The sequence below is a fragment of the Tauraco erythrolophus genome, chromosome 10 (assembly GCF_009769465.1).
Source record: "Tauraco erythrolophus isolate bTauEry1 chromosome 10, bTauEry1.pri, whole genome shotgun sequence".
Lineage (NCBI taxonomy): Eukaryota > Metazoa > Chordata > Aves > Musophagiformes > Musophagidae > Tauraco > Tauraco erythrolophus.
In genome coordinates, this window is record NC_141474.1 from 5,947,947 (window position 1) to 5,963,085 (window position 15,139).

The 15,139-nt window shown below is 62.3% G+C and overlaps 1 protein-coding gene across 1 annotated transcript; it reads left to right on the forward strand.

Annotated features, from left to right (window-relative positions):
• Positions 1-6,747: 6,747 nt before the first annotated feature.
• KIAA1614 (KIAA1614 ortholog) lies at positions 6,748-14,027 on the forward strand. Its single transcript, XM_086617774.1, has 9 exons — positions 6,748-7,366; positions 7,961-8,024; positions 9,277-9,426; positions 10,186-11,435; positions 11,512-11,644; positions 12,303-12,507; positions 13,024-13,136; positions 13,275-13,459; positions 13,834-14,027. The coding sequence occupies exons 1-9, from the start codon at positions 6,748-6,750 to the stop codon at positions 14,025-14,027; spliced, it is 2,913 nt and encodes a 970-aa protein (XP_086473900.1).
• The last annotated feature ends 1,112 nt before the right edge of the window (positions 14,028-15,139 follow it).

Below are 15,139 nucleotides of genomic sequence, written 5' to 3' on the forward strand. Positions count from 1 at the left end.
GTGCCAGGCTAAGGGCGACACGGCAAACCTGTGACTGCCTACGCTCCTGTGAGTGCTCGCAGCTTGTGTTGAAAACGGGACGGACCTGCCAGGAGATGTCCGTGCACATGCGTGGTGGTGTGACTGGTGTGCCCCCCTTGCAGTTCCGGCAGCATCGGTCTGCTCCAGCGGAAGGGCAGCTGGACTAGCAGCGGGGTTGTGCTGTTCATCCTTTCCATGCCCAACAGGAGCCCGTTTTCCCCTATTTTAACTCCTTTAGTCTGTTCTTACCGAAACGGAGGGTTCCTGTTCGTATGGAAGTGGAGTCTGAGATAGAAAGCCCCTTAAAACATTTCAGCTTCCTAATTTGTCTTGCAGCAGCTGTTGCCGTGTCCAAACCTTGCGTAGGTGTTTCCAGCGAGAGCGGTGGGGGACGAGTGAAGCCTGTTCCTACCCAGGGGTGCGTAGAGGAGGGCAGCTGCACCAGGGAGGGGGCGATCCAAAATAAACCAGTGCTGGTAATTAGGCAAGTGGTTCTTTACAAAAAGAAACAGAGTTTACTGGTAATTCGTTCTTTCGGAGGGAGGGAAAAATAGAGAGGGACATTTTGAAGCGATGCCAGTCCCCTGGGAGCACTCTGCCTGCCTCAGCTGGGCTGGGGAGAGTGGGCATGGCCGGGTGAGCTGCGTCCTGCCTCCTGCTGCACCATCCCACTGTCTTCTTCCCAACCTGGTGGGGAGGGTCAAGCTGTGAGTGATTAAATTCTTATTCTGCAGTTTACCCAGATCCTTAGGGAAAGCAAGAATTCAGTCCATTTGCCTGCTCTGCTGCCCGCTCTGCTCTTTCCCTCCTGTTTTTCTCTGTCCTTGCTGGCAGGACAAATAAGAAAGAGGGGAGGAGGTGTGCTACAGCCAGCAAATGTTATCTTCTAACATAAAACATCATCCCTTTTGGCAGTGATGATGCTCTCTTGGGGAAAAGGAGACGGAATTCCTGGAGGCATGGCTTTTAATGGCTCCCAGTGCTGCCTCTGCCTCTTCCCTCCTTCCCAGAAAGGGTTTCTGAGAAATCAGACGTACGGATTCCTCCCAAGAGCAAGTGCTAAAGCTGAGATGGCTCCTCGTCTGCGAGAACATCTGGCCAATAAAGGGAGACGTAAGGAAGCAGAGCAGATGGTGAGAGAAAATAGCGCCGTCGCTCCTTCTGAGCCGGGACAGTCCTGGGGGGGCTTCGTTTGGCGAGCGGGCTTTGCTCATGGGTGCTTGGAAACACGCCTGGAGGGAGGACAGCGGGGTGACAAGCCAGAAGTACGGAGAGCAGAGTTAGAAGGAGCTGGAGTTACTGTTGTGGGTTTTTTTTAACCAGCGCCTTAGTTGTTGGGATGTCGCTGGATGGAAGCTGGAAGCTGAGACAGGTCTGGGCTCTGGCTGCTGCGAAGCAGTGCTGGGTTCTGGATGTTGAGCTCTCCCTCTCCGAGCGATTCGGTGCACTGGAAGCTTGTCCGAGGTGGTTGTCGCGTGAGGGTCCGAGGTCAGTGTGGAAGCCACTTTTGTCTGGCTGAAACCCTTGCAGATTGTCCCGTCTGTGGGGAGGAGATGCTGCGCTGTGGCCAATGCGTTTTGGAACTCACTTCTCCATGCTGATTCCCTGCTGCTTTCCATCCTCCTGGCTCTTCCAGGGATTTTCGGGTTGCAGGAGGTTAGGATTTGCAGCGTCCAGACTTTATTTGCTAGCTGGAGTTCCCTGCGTGGCTTTGGGACTGTGTCACTGGAAATGCCAGGTCCCGCTGCCGGGGGGCGGCGATGCCGGGTGCTGTGGGTGCTCTCCCTGAGGGCAGCGGGGCAGGTTGGGGCATTGTGGACTTGGCAAGCAGGAGCCAGAGCTGCTCCATCAATGGGAACCGGTGCTGCCCCACCCACCACGTTTGAAAAGAAAGGTGTTTGGAGCGCTCATGGCTGTGGCCTGTACGTATCCTTTAAGCTCCTACCTCCGAAATCCAAACGCGTTCTCAAAGTCAACTGTTGCTCATCCTACGCCTGTCCCTGCCCCGCTCCCAGCCCTCCTTGTTCTGTCCATGTCATAGAATCATAGAATCATAGAATGGTTAGGGCTGGAAGGGACCTTCAAAGGTCATCTAGTCCAACCCCCCTGCAAGGAACAGGGATATCTCCAACTAGATCAGGTTGCTCATGTCTTTGCTGCTGGCGTTCATCCGAAGCCAACGATATGCAGGATGCGTGGGGATGACCGGCAGCAGCCTTGGACGTGAAAATCTTGGAAGGGGAAAAAAAGTTTCTTGTGCAGAATTGGATCCTGCGGCTCTTACTTCCCCAGTACCTTCTGCTGCTCCTGGTTCTGCGTCCTCACCAGCGCTCGACCCCCACAGCCGCGGGAGAGGCAGGGAGGGAAAGCGCAGTCCTGGTTGAGGAGATAACAATCCCTGGGAATTTTACTGCGGATCTTTCCGCAGTAAAGGAGGAAGGAGGGATGGCGCAAAGCCTTTGAGCTTTGCCTGAGTTTTGAACAGCCAAGTGAATTTGGCCTTACGCTGCAAGGATGCTGCTGTGTACTGCTTCCCTTCCCGTGACTCCGGGCTGTGCCCCAGGCTTTTGGGGGGGTTTGTGGCCCTGGTGCCACGCCGGGATATGCCCTGGGACTCGGGCACGGCTTGGCTCCCCTGGGGAACACAAAAGCCGTTCTGCTCATGAGCTTGCTCACGTGCTGAATCCCAGGTCTGTGTCCTCCCTCCTCTCCTCAACTGTCCTGTTTTGCACTCGCAGGGGGAAGATGATCTTCTGCCTTAAGCATTTTTTATTTTTTAATTTAGATTTTTATTCCAGAAAGTGATCAGATTGTTTTGTCGCCTTGGAAAAAGAGGGGCTGGGGCTCCTGGGGGAAGAGCAGAAAATCCCTACGGTAGCTCTGCAGCAGTCACAGTTGGGCTCCGGTGGCTGTCACCTCGTCAACTGTTGCCTCCCTTCCGTGATGCCATCCCAAATACCGCACCTTGGGATGAGCTCTCGACCCGCCACCACCATGGGGTTAAACCAGTGTGTCGGCATCCCTCTGGGCCTTCCGTCCCTGCTGCAGCACCCTGGCTGCAAGAGAAACACAGGTTTTGCAGGGGGAGGAGAGGAAAGGGCTGGTGATACCGGGTGTACGCGGATGCTGATGCCCCAGCCCCGTCACTGGTGGGAGTCGGAGGCTGCTCCGGCCCCGGGGAGAGACCGGACAAGGGGGCAGCGACCCTGCCTGGGAAGACGCCTCATAGCCTGACAGTCCCTCAAACTTTAGAAACCAAATTGCAAACTCTTTGCTCCAGAGGAGAAATTGGGCAGCCTGGTAGAACTTGTGATGTCCTCCCCATCCTGTAGGTCCTGGCGAAGGATCGTTGTTCGGAAGGGGCCCGGGCTGGAAACGCCACAGTTTCCCCCCTGGGTCCCGCAGACGCCTTCCTCTCTCCTCCCCGTTGTGTTGGTCTAAATGATCTTTCTATGAAGCCCTGTAGATGTCAAAAGTAATTATGGAGTGTGGTTAGTCCTCTGTGGGTGCTTGCTTTCTTTCCTCCTTTCTCTTTTGCTATCTCCTTCTCCACTCTTCTTTTTTTGGCTAAGTGGAAAAGGTGAGGACAAAGAATTGCCGCTTGCTTGGACTCATGATGTATCTGTGACTGCGCTATTAGCTGTCTCCTCTTTCCTCCCCAAATGGATATAATTTTTGGAGTGTGGAATACCCTTCTTGATAAGTAGGTTTTAAGAAAAAAAAAAAAGAAAAAAATAATGCACAATGTGATACTGTTTCATAGTTTCTAGGTGGTTGTATAAAGCAAAGTTACTGTGATTGTGTTTTTCAAAGGAAAAAGTGATTGGTTACGAAATCTGTCCTTTTTTCATTATTACAAGCTCTTTGTTTTCCAATGCTCTGATGGCTCTTTTGTCCCCAGTCTGTGTGTTTTTTCTTCCCATGTCCCACCCCTGGTGCTGCACCCACCCATGAAGCGTTTGCTTCTGCCGGTCTGTAAAGATGCTGCTCTTGCATCCTTGGGTGGGAAAGATCTGTGTCCCAGGAGAAGGCTGGAGGTGCTTGGAGGAGGGAGATGTTGGAGAAGGGGATGGAGATGGGCAGGAGGGGATCAAACCCAACACGCAGGGGGTGTTGCTGGAGGAAGCCTCCTGCCCAGACTGTGCCGTACCAGCTAAAGGCTCTCGGTCATTCAGGGAGCCTTTGGTTGCCTCTCTCCAGCTTGTCTCTGGTCCAAGGTGTTGTCCTGCTGGCACAGCGGGTGACCAGAGCCTGAGCAGCCCAACCCTGGGTTGTCTGGGGTCTGTGCTTTCATTTGGCTCCCTTAAATCCCTCCATCGTCTCTTGCAATCAATCTTCCTCCAGAAGAAAGCCCGGCGCCTTGAAATTACTCTAAGCCTGTTGCTGCTCGCGCCAGCCGCTTCCTGGAGGTTTAATCCCCGGGCACTGCCGGCTGTGACTCCCTGCCCGCGGCTCCCTGCCCGGCTGGCGGCAGGAGCCTACCCGCCCTTGCCTTGGCACCTCACTGGGCGCTTTGTCCCCAGCTCAATGGGGATGACATCTCCCAGGCACATTTTCCTGGGCAGAGGAGCCAGGACCCCTTCCCCAGGACGGCATGGAGGTAAGGATGGGTCCTGGCATCTCAGGGCAGTCATGCCCCAGGGCTGGGGAACGGGGCGAGGAGGCTCTTCCACCCAAACCTGCCAGTGGTTCCCTCCTGCCTGGGAGCAGCCAGGGGAAGATGCTCAGTCTGTTGCCCACGGAGCAAGGAGCCAGCCCCACTGCTGGCATGCCAGGCCCCCTGCAGGGAAGGAAGACCTTGGGTTCAATTTTGGCCGTGACGGGGGCCCCGGGGCCACTGGGGTGGTGGGTGACATTTTAAGAAGATAAAAGTGATTTCTTTGCTGCTCGCACTGGCGGGGGCCAGCGCGGCGGGAGCTGGGGGGATTAAAACAATTTCATAATCCCAGCGATTTCCTTTTGATCGGGATTATGAAACCAATCACGAATATCAAAAGCCACAGCTTAAAGCAGCAGCCGGAGCGGGGCTGGGATGCCCATGGCCCTGGCAGCACCCATCCTGCCCCCTGCGGACGGTGGCCCCGGTGCCTCCAGGTGAGCGGTGCCCACCCAGGACACTCCTCCTGCCTGATGAGTTCTGCGGGGTCTCGGGAGGAGGGCAGGGGGGTTTGGGGAGTGGGTAGCTCCACAGGGTGCGTGTTGCACGCTGGGTTTCGGGGCGATGGGATGTGGATGCCCCAAGTTTGGCTTCCACTGTCCTGCCTGAAGATGCTCAGTGGATCCTGGCTCACCGTGGGGTCCGGGCAGGATTAGGCCTCTGGGAAAGCAGGAATATTTAGCATGTCTGCAAACTTGGGATGCTCCTGGGAGGGTGCCCAAAGCCACAGGCTTTGCTGCCGCTCTGAAGGCTGTCAGAGAAAACGCTCCCCCTGTGGCAGGACCACCCTCTCCATCCTTTTTGGGTCCCCTGAAGCCCCAGCCAGTGGTGCTGGGCAGACCCCTCTGGCACCCAGCACCCCGGGGAGAGGTGCCCCCCAGCAGGCGGGGGGAGGTGGGCCGCCTTCGCTCCCCGCTCGCCTCCCAAACCCGCAGCCCAGACAAAGGACATTCCTGAGAGCCGGCCAAGGCGGCCGGGCTTCCCTCTGTCCCGGTGTGGGCTGTTGGGCTCCCCCCACTCACGGGGTCCCCTCCGTCCCCCCACCACGGCAGCATTGCCCTTCAGGGCCACTCGCCAGCCGACGCGGGGATGGGCGCTTTGGCTCCGGGGCAGGGTTTGGCCGGGCGCCCCGGCATGGGGTGCGCGCTTCGGGGACGCGGAGGAGGAGGAGGAGGCCCGAGTGGGAGGCAGGGCCGGCCACAGCCCCACAGCCCAGCCAAGCGGCTGAAGGGGCTGGGATTTGCTGGTTTCTCCTTTTTTTTTTTTTTAATTTTTTTTTCTCCCTCCTCTGCTTCCTTCCCTTCTTCCGCTTTCTTCTCCCTCTTCCCAGCCCTCTCCCGATGCTGCTCCAAGGGTAAGGACAGCCCTCGCCCTCCCACCCGCTACCCCATCCTGCTGCTGCTCTACCCCGGGGGGGTGATGGAGCCTGGGGGGTGCCCCGGGGATGCTCCTGCAGCCCCGGCCACGGGGGATGCTCCCCCAGGGGTCCTGGTGGGGAACGGGGTGCTGGCGGTGGGGTGCCAGGGGGCAGCAGCACTTAGGTGCCACTGGGACCACGAGGCCAGTGTGGGATGAGTGACACGTGTGACCCTGGGGCTGGGCTGGAGCAGTGGGCTGGGGTCTGTCCAGGGGCACTCCTGGTGAGTTGCAGCCATGAGAGATTTCTGTTTGGGGGAGTTTTGGGGTCCTGGTGTGGCTCAGAAAGTGCTGGTTCCTCTCGGGGCATCTTGCAGGGTGTCCCAGGGCTCCTGCTCAGCCTTTGGCCACCCGCTTTGGGGGTCCAATGCTTCCCCGTTCCCCTGCTCCAGGACGATGCTGGTCCAGTGTCAGAGGGTGGGTGGGTGGCCTCGTGCTGTGCCACGTCCCTGTCCCCTGTGCACCTCAGTGGCATCGCACGTCTTCCCCCGCCCCGGGCATGGGCATGGGCATGGCTGTGTCTGTGGGACCGCAGGCTGGTGGGAGTGATGCTGTTTTTGTGGGAGACGCTGAGGCGGGTGCCGGGGAGGAAGAGGGTGAGGGCAGCGTGGGGTCTCGCCCACCCTCCCCCGGCTTTTCTCCCCGCAGGGTGCATGGAGGGGGCATCGTCCAGTGAGTTGCGGCGGGCACCGCGGCCCCCCAAGCAGCACGGCCAAGCCCCCACCTCGCCGGAGCGTCCCGAGGCCGCCCGCGGCCCCCACGCCATCCTGGAGGGCAAGGTGAAGGCGCTGAAGGAGAAGCGAGCGGCTGGCCGACCGGGGACCCCTGCAGCCACCCCCGAACGTCCCTCGCCCAAGAAGCCCCGTGCCCGGCGGGGGAAGCTAGGGGTGGATGTGGACGCAGCAGTGGTGGAGCCGCGGGCTCAGCTCCGCACCTACCTGACGGATGGGCTGCTGGATGGCGGGAAGCCTGTGGCCACCGGCCCCCCAGCCCCCCGTGCCGGCACCCCTGGGCTCTGGCGGGTGCCAGCATCCAAGGGAGATGTGCCGGGAGGCACCGAGCTGCCCTGGAACGAGGGCAGCAGGTCCCGGGGCTCTGCCTCCCCCCATGAGACACCCCCCCTGGAAGAAGAGGCACGGACCCCGCAGCAGGACAGGGAGGGTCCCTCCATGTCCCCCGCCACAGCGGAGGGCTGGGGGAGGCTCTCGCTGGCCGAGCGAGTGGAGAGGAACCGGCGGCTGCTGCAGGAGGTGCTGGGCCTCGCCGCCCCCCGTGCGTATTTCGGGCAGGCGGTGGCTGTTTCGGTAGAGCTGGGGAGAGCGGGAAGGAAATGGTTTGGGGTGAAGCGGGGGGGTTCTTGGTGCCATCCTTCATTGTCCCATGCTCCAGGTGCAGCTCCGCGCTGGTTCGCACCCTGGGGCTGCCTTGTTCCCCCATGGATGCTGGAGCTCCTTCGCCAGCACCTGCTGGAGGTGCCCACAAACGAAACAGGGGTGCTGCTTCACCCATCCCCTCTGGCATCCCGGTGAGGAATTTCACTGCAAAAAGCAGGAAACCCCCTTCGAGGGGCACTCGAGGCCTGTGGGCATCACCTTCCCTTTGCGAGCTGCCACCAGGAGAGGGAATTAATTTCTCCTTTGAAAGCGTCTGCCCTAGTGACTCTGTGAACCCCATCCACGCGGGTGCACCCCACTCTGGGTGCTGTTGCCCCACACCCCGCTCCTCTGGGGTCTCTCCAGAGCTGAGCAGCTGGGACAGCTCCAAAAAGGGCGCTTGTTAGGATGGGCTGAGCTGTTGGGGCTGGGGGTGCCAGGGTGGGAGCTGGGGGCTGGCCAGGCTGACACCTCTCCCTGTTCTGTGTTTTAGAGGTGCCGGCAAGTGACGGGGACTGGGATTCAGGGGTCTCGCTGCAGGACGCCGAGGGCTGCAGGTAGGTCTGTGCCAGTGTGGTGGTGGGGAGGGGGAACATCTTCCTCTTCCCCCCTCCCTAGTCTTGTATTTTAAATGCACCCTGCAAATGAGCGCTGGGGCTCGGCCAGGCGGTGGGGAAAGGCTGTGGGGCAGCCCCCCAGCGTGGCAGCTGTCGGAGGAGCATGGACAGGCATGGGTGATGCTTCGGGGTGAGCCAGGTGTCCATGTGGTGCTTGTGCGTGGGGGTTCCCCACTGGGACCCCAGGTGGGAACGAAGCTGGGGAAAGGGAACAGGGTAGAAATTTGCTCCAGGTGCTTAAGAGGATCGAGGCGGCGGGCATGTGTAATCTTGTTGGCCTAATGATAAACCTCAGAGGTACGGACTAAAAATACAGAGGTGGGATGGGCAGGTTTGCTGGGGATCAGGGCCGGGGATTGGGGGGCTGCATGGGGGGAAGCAGGTGAGTGGGGAATCTCCCCCTGTATTGTGGTTACTGGTTCTGCTCCACTCTAGCAGCTCAGGCTGATCTGTGACCGGTGGTGCAAGGCTGAGCCAGGGACGCTGTGCTCCCTGTGAGCAGGGGCAGCCAAAACCTGGGAGTTGGGGGGCCTGGACCCCCCCGTGGTGCTGCACAGGGGCCTTTTCTGGGGGCCGGCGTGCGCCCACCCTCGTGCAGTGAAGAGGTTAAGGCCAGGCTCCCCGAAGTGACTGCCTGAGCTGATTATTTTAATCAGGGGGATTAGGGCCATGGCCAGCGGGGAAGGCAGTGCTGGAGCGGGGCTGTGCCCCCCCCCCAGAGCCCGCAGGTCCCCCCACCCTGCAGCCGGGGGGCTGGGGGTGCAGAGGAAGACCCCCTGCAAGGAAGGGGAAGGTGGCGGCGTTAGTGGGTCGTCCTCCCACCTACCTGCATTTACATCGCTGCGGGATTTACACTGGTGTGGACTGGAGGTGTAAACTGGGACCTGCCTCAGTTTCCCCGTCCACTTCTAGGGTGCCCCTGGAGCCAAGCGCTGCTTGGCTGAGCCACTCTTTGTGCTGCGCGGGTGCTCAGCCTCCCCCCAAAGCATCCCCAGGTTGGGGTGTGACCCCTCTCCCCCCACCTGACCCCGCTGGGGTTGGGGGGCTCCCACCCGGCTGTCCCCCAGGGCGGCAGCGTGAACGGAAGCTGGGCCCCGCTTTCTCCAGGCAGAGCGGCCTCGTCATCGCTGTTAAACCGTGTCTAATCCCTGTTATTTTTTCCTAATCCCGCTCCCCGCGGCGGGCACCGCAGGGCCTTCGTCCCTGCACACGAGCTCGAGCTGAGCCCGCGGCACGAGCAGGCCAAGCAGCTGCTGCAGCGCGCCCGCATGAAGGCTCGCACCAACCCGCTGCGTGCCAGCCACGACATCCTCCTCCTCACCGCCGCCGCCCCGCGCCCCAGGTCAGTGCCAGCACCCCCCGACTGCCTCCTGCCTCCCCGACCCCTGCGCCACGGTGCTCTCGGGGGGGGGGTGGGGGGAGTGGTGCGTGTGGATTTGGCGTGTGTGCGGAGCATGCATGGCACATGTAAAGCGTGCGGATGCGTGCAGAGCATGCTGGTGCATGTGTGCAGGGTGTGCACACGTGCAGAGCGTGCAGGTGTGTGTGCAGAGCATGCACACGCGTGCAGAGCAATGCATACATGTATGCGGAGCTGCTGCGTGCTGCCTGGTACCCAGGGTGAGCATCCCCCTGCCTGGGCACATATCCCCCTGCCTGGGCACGCGTCAGGTCCTCGCAACACAACATTTGAGGGGTGTTTAGTTGCATTTCGTGGCAATATGGAGGCATTAAGGGCGTGCTCCCGGCTGGCTGGGAGCCTTGCGTTTCCCGGCTGACGGGGCGTGCGTCCCCGGAGCAGGCTCGGCGCAGGAGGGCTGTACCAAAGCCGCGGTTGACCGCATGTGCCGGGTCACATGCGATTCCGTGTTCCCGCACGGATTAATGGCGGCGCAGGGGAAGGAGATGGGTGTTGGGCGGTGGCAGCCGGGGTAGGGGGCTGGGAGGAGAGCGGGAGCCGGATGCTGCGCCGGAGCACGGGCTGCTCTTTCCTCCTGCCCCATCTCCTGCGCTGGGTGTTTTCCCCCTCCCATTGTCTTTCCCAAGGGATCAGGGCAGCCCTGGTAGCTTGTCCGTGTCCGTCTGTCTGTCCCCATGCCAGGGAGGCCAGCGGGAGGCCAAGCGTCGCCCCGCGGGACGGCGGGAGCCTGAGTGACTCGTCGAGCGGGGAGTCGAGCTGCGGGTGGCCACGACGGCCCCGGGGACCTTCCCCGTCCCGTGTCCGCTTCGAGGACGAGTCGGCCCGTGACGCCGAGGTGCGGTACCTGGAGCGGCTGCAGCTGCGACACCGGCGGGCACTGGGCTCGGCGGTCTCCTCACCGGAATTAGCCAGCAGTGGGCAAGCAGGAGACGGGACTGGCCAACCCAAAGCCCGGAGTGGTGACCTGGTGGCTGGGGACAAGTGCAGCGCCTGTGGCTCCTTCCTCGGTGCCAGCGCCGGCCGGGGTGCCAACGGGCCAGCAGCCACTGCCGCGGCTGAAAGCAGCCCTGTGGCACAAGGGAGCATCCCAGGGGATAGTGGGGGGCCGAGTACTGCCCGGCCGGAGCCCAAAACCAGGGCTCTAGGCCCCCGGGGGTCCCCGCTGTGGATCCTCCCCTCCCGACAGCGCATCCACACCGAGAAGATCAAGGAGACGTACATTGGGGACGTCACCTACGTTGATGAGGTGGACTCGGCCCTGGAGAGCACCGACACCTCCGACGGCTGCCGGACAGACAGCGAGGAGGCAGGACCCCACAGCCCCCACCCACGGGGGCACCGGGAGCCCCGGGCTCGTGGGCACAGGGCCCCCCGTGCCGCCCCGCAGCCGGAGGCGAAGGCCAGGAAGGGGACGTGTGCGGCCGGCGGTGGTCCCCGCACAGGGGATGGGGGCTCAGGTGGTGCCATGAGCCAGACGGAGGCTGTTTGTCCCCCACCACCGGGGAAAACCGGCAGCTGGGAGAACGGGGACCCCCGCTGGCATCCGGGGGGCAGCAAGGGGGTGGGAAACACCACTTCTACCCCACAGCAGCCCAGCGAGCCCCCAAACCCCTCCTCGCAGCCAGGGGCCAGCACCCCCATGCCGGGCACCCACCTCCCTGCTCCCCCTCCCACCAAAAAGGCCTGCTCCCAGGTGCCTTGCAGGAAAGCTCTCTTCTCCAGTGGCAGCCGCCGGGCATCAAGCCAAGGAGCCCGGGACCCGGAGCCCGAGGGTGGGGGCCCTGCACCCTCCCAGCCTGGGGGCACGGCAGGGCAGGGGGAGCGGCGGGGTCCCTGCAGCCCCAGGTGGCTCCCGGGGAGCCCCCTCCGTGCCTTGTCCACGAACAACTGCAACAACACCCACGGGCAGGAGCCCCCGGGGACGGGCAGAGGTAAGAGACTGGTGCATGGGGGTGCCAGGAGGGTCCCCAGCATAGTGGGGATGTGACTGTCTCACTGCAGTTACAGGGGGACCATCGCTCCCCACCACCGGCCCCATTACCCCTACGTCCCGGGAGGCTGCTCATCCCTCCGGGGAAGCTGCCGGAATGCCCAGACAGGAACAGCAGCAGTGGCACCCAGCCGGGAGTGCAGCATGTGGGTGAGTGGGAGCGAGGGGCTGTGGCATCTGCACTGTGGGACCCCCAAGGCTTCCCGGTGGGAACCCCAAAGCTTCCCGGTGAGACTGTGCTGTTTGGCACTGGAAATCCGGGAGTGACAATTTTGCATGTGTGTGTGTGTTCAAGTGGGTTTGGGGCAGTTGCGTTTTACCCCGTGCCTGGTTCTTCCCAGGGTGTTGCAGCGGGCAGCCTCGGAGGGGTTTCGCTGGATGCCAGGTCTTCCCTTCTGGGGACGGTGGGCTGCTAAACAGGGGCTGCTTTGGGGGTCCCTGAACACAAGCCTGCTGGACCCGTGCCAGGCACAGCATCGCTCAGCCTGGCAGTGGGGTTCAGAGGCGACGCTGGGTCTTTCGAGCCCCTGGGCAGGATGCAGCCTCTCTAGGCAGAGAGCAGGAGAGATCTGGAAGGTGGTAAACCTCTGAAATTATGGGGAAAACAGGTCGGGAGCCCTTTAGGTCTCTTTGGCTTGTGAAACCATTGCTTGTGCGTGCTGGGTTACTGCTGCGGGGAGGTGGCTGCACCCCAAGCTCTCCATGTCATGGCTCTCGAGGCCATGAAGACGTGTGCAGGGTGCACCTCCAGCCCTGAGCCAGCTGCCAGTCGTGCTGCCCACCACGACCACTGTCCCTCTCCACCCAGGGAGCCGGGGCGGCTAGTGAGCCGGAAGGGCAGCAGCGCTTCGGCGTCGGGGCTGAAGAAGCTGCTGTGCAGCCTGAGCCAGAGCACCAAGCAGCGCCTGGGCCGCTTCCGCTGCTACAGCATGGAGCAGCTCCCGGCCCCCGGAGAAACCCCCCAGGATGGCCCTGGCATGAAGAAGTCGCCCTCTCTGCAGTCCCTGCGGCTGGTGAGCTGAAATGTACCCCGTCATGGTGGGGGGGAGTCTGTGTGGGGATGGGGGTGGTCCTGCAGATGGAGGGGTGTTGGGCTGGGGTGAAGCATTCCTAAGCATCGCTCTATGGTCCCAGTGGTCCCAGGGGGGTGTAGGGGCATGTACCAGCCTAAATGTGCTGGGTTTGAAAAGCCTGGAGTCAAATAGAGGGTGGGAGGAGGAAGGAGGGAGTTGAGGGGAGGTGGAAGAGCAGATTTTGGGAGGGGAGATAGGGTAATTCGGTTGGGGGTCGTGGCTTGTGTGTCCCAGCCTCCCTGAGAAACCCCACTGCCCTGGGGGGCATCCTGGCCTGAAGTGAGCAACACCGGCTTATCCCTCCTCACTGGTGTTTGGGGAGGACTTCAGTGGGGGCACGGGGGTGTGGGATGCCCCCATGTCCCCCTGCTCCCTGGGCACGTCAGCAGGTGAAGGGCTTGCGGTGCTGCACGGTGTTCCTGGTCATCCGCGTCTCAGCTGGATGCTCTTTCCCAGGTGTCACCCTTCTGCCAGCCCCAAAAAGCCACCTCCGTCCAGAGCCTGCACCCCCTCCTTGGCAAGGCACCCCGCGCCAGCGCCTACCTCCTGCCCCAGCCCATGGCCGACAGGTAGGACAGGTCCCAGCATGGCCCCACTGTGCCCAGGACGGCTGTTTCGGGGTGCTCGGCCACAGCTTGGGGACCCCATCACCCAGTCCCTAGTGGCTTCTCTGCTTATCCCCCTTCCTGCCTCCCCTCTCCCTGCAGGAAGGGGGGCTCGGGGCCGCGGCGCTCGCTGAGCGTGGAGGACATCGGGGCACCTGGCCGGCTGCGCGCGGTGGGGCGCGTGGTGGAGGTCTTCCCTGACGGCACCAGCCAGCTGGAGCTGCAGCGGCCGCCCCACGGCGCCTTCGGCTTCTGCGTCACCTCCGGGCACGGACGGCCCGACACAGGTACCATGGGGTCATCCCAAAGCGTCACACCAACCTCAGGGGAGGCACGGCATGGCACGGCCCCTCCTCGGTGGCTCTTGTCCCTCCCCAGGTGCAAGCTTGGGGATGGTAGGAGGGGGCTGGTCCATCTCCACTGCGCCCCAAAGGAGTGATGGTGGGTGGGGAGATGCTGCCATGCGTGGCTTGAGCCACGCACAGTTCCGTGGGTACAGCAGCCCTTGGCTTGGGACAGGTAGCCCATCCCAAAGGCTGCTTACAGTGAATTTGTTGCAGTGCACGGGCCCAGCGTGCAGCCCCTGGGCACACTGGGGGGCTTGGGCTCAGCCATGGGGTGCAGGAGGTGGAGGGCTCACCCACCTTGTCCCTCTCTGCAGGCGTCTACGTGCAGGAGATGGCGGACGCCGGCACGGCCAAGCTGTACGCGGGGCTCCTGGGCGTGGGGGACGAGATTCTGCAGGTCAACGGGGCGGCCGTCTCGGGGCTGGGGCTGGCCCGCATCCGGGAGCTGCTGCTCCGGGCGGACACCCTGTCCCTCCGCGTGCTCAGGCACCGCCCGGCGCCCCGGTAGCCCCGGCATGGCTCCCGGTGGAAGGAGGACGATGTCCCACCGATGTCCCGGGATGTTGCAGGACTGCGCGGCATGGACCAAGCTGCCCCACGGCGCCAGGACCTGCCCTGCTCGGGTGCAATACTTGGCTCCCCGCTGCTGTGGGGGCAGGTGGGGTTTCCTGGCCAGGGACTCCACCAGTGTCCTGTATCTCCAGGAGCTGCGACAAGCGTGGGGACTGGGGACCCCCCAGCCCTGCTATTGAGCCAGGGTGGGTCTGTCCTGCTGGGACCTGGGGTGACCAGTGTGGGGACACCCCATCTCCGTGACCCCAGGAGATGCAGGGCTCCCTGCCAGTGCTGGAAATCTGTGCCCACGGGCTGGTGGGTTTCTTTTAAATTATTTCAAACTGCAAAAAGAAAAATATATGTAATAATGAAACATTGTGCCTTTGGCTTGTGGGTGGCACGGAGGGGCTGGGGTGATGTTTGCTGGCATGGGTTGGCCAGGGGGACAGGACATACCCCAGCCCTGGGGTCGTGGGGCTGCTGGTGGGTGCAGGAGCCAGAGATGGTGCTGGGGAGCATGTGGGTGCCTTCACATGGGGCTGAGACCTCACTGGGGCCAGTGTAACCATGGTGGGCAGCTTGTCCAGGCGCTGAGTGCCTGTCCTGGCTGCGGGGTGGCAGGGGTGGCATGGTGCGCAGCCCCGGGACAAGCAGAGGTGGGACACTGTTGTGTAAGGGCAGGAGAAGCTCTTTGGGGCCTGACGACTTGTTTGGTCTGTGGGGTGGGGAAATGGGGACAGGGTGTGGGGAGCCTCCTGTGGTTAATGCTCCCCAGAGCTGGGGTGGGTGGGTGGAGTGTCTCCCTGTTTCCATCCACAGGCAGCCTGTGTTTTGGGGGAAGGTCTCTGGACGGGCTCAGGGTCTTTGCTGCCTGCTTTGCCATGGCCTGGTCACTCCAACAGCCGTCTCCCAGCTGTGTTTTGGGGCTGGGGGGGTCTTGGGCAGGCAGCCGGGGGGCTCAGCTGCCCACAGCCCCCATTCCCTGCTCCAGCAAATGGCATGGTGAGCTGGGGGGAGCACAGCGACGGTGCTGCTCTTCCTGTGAGCACTGCTGGGACAGCAGTG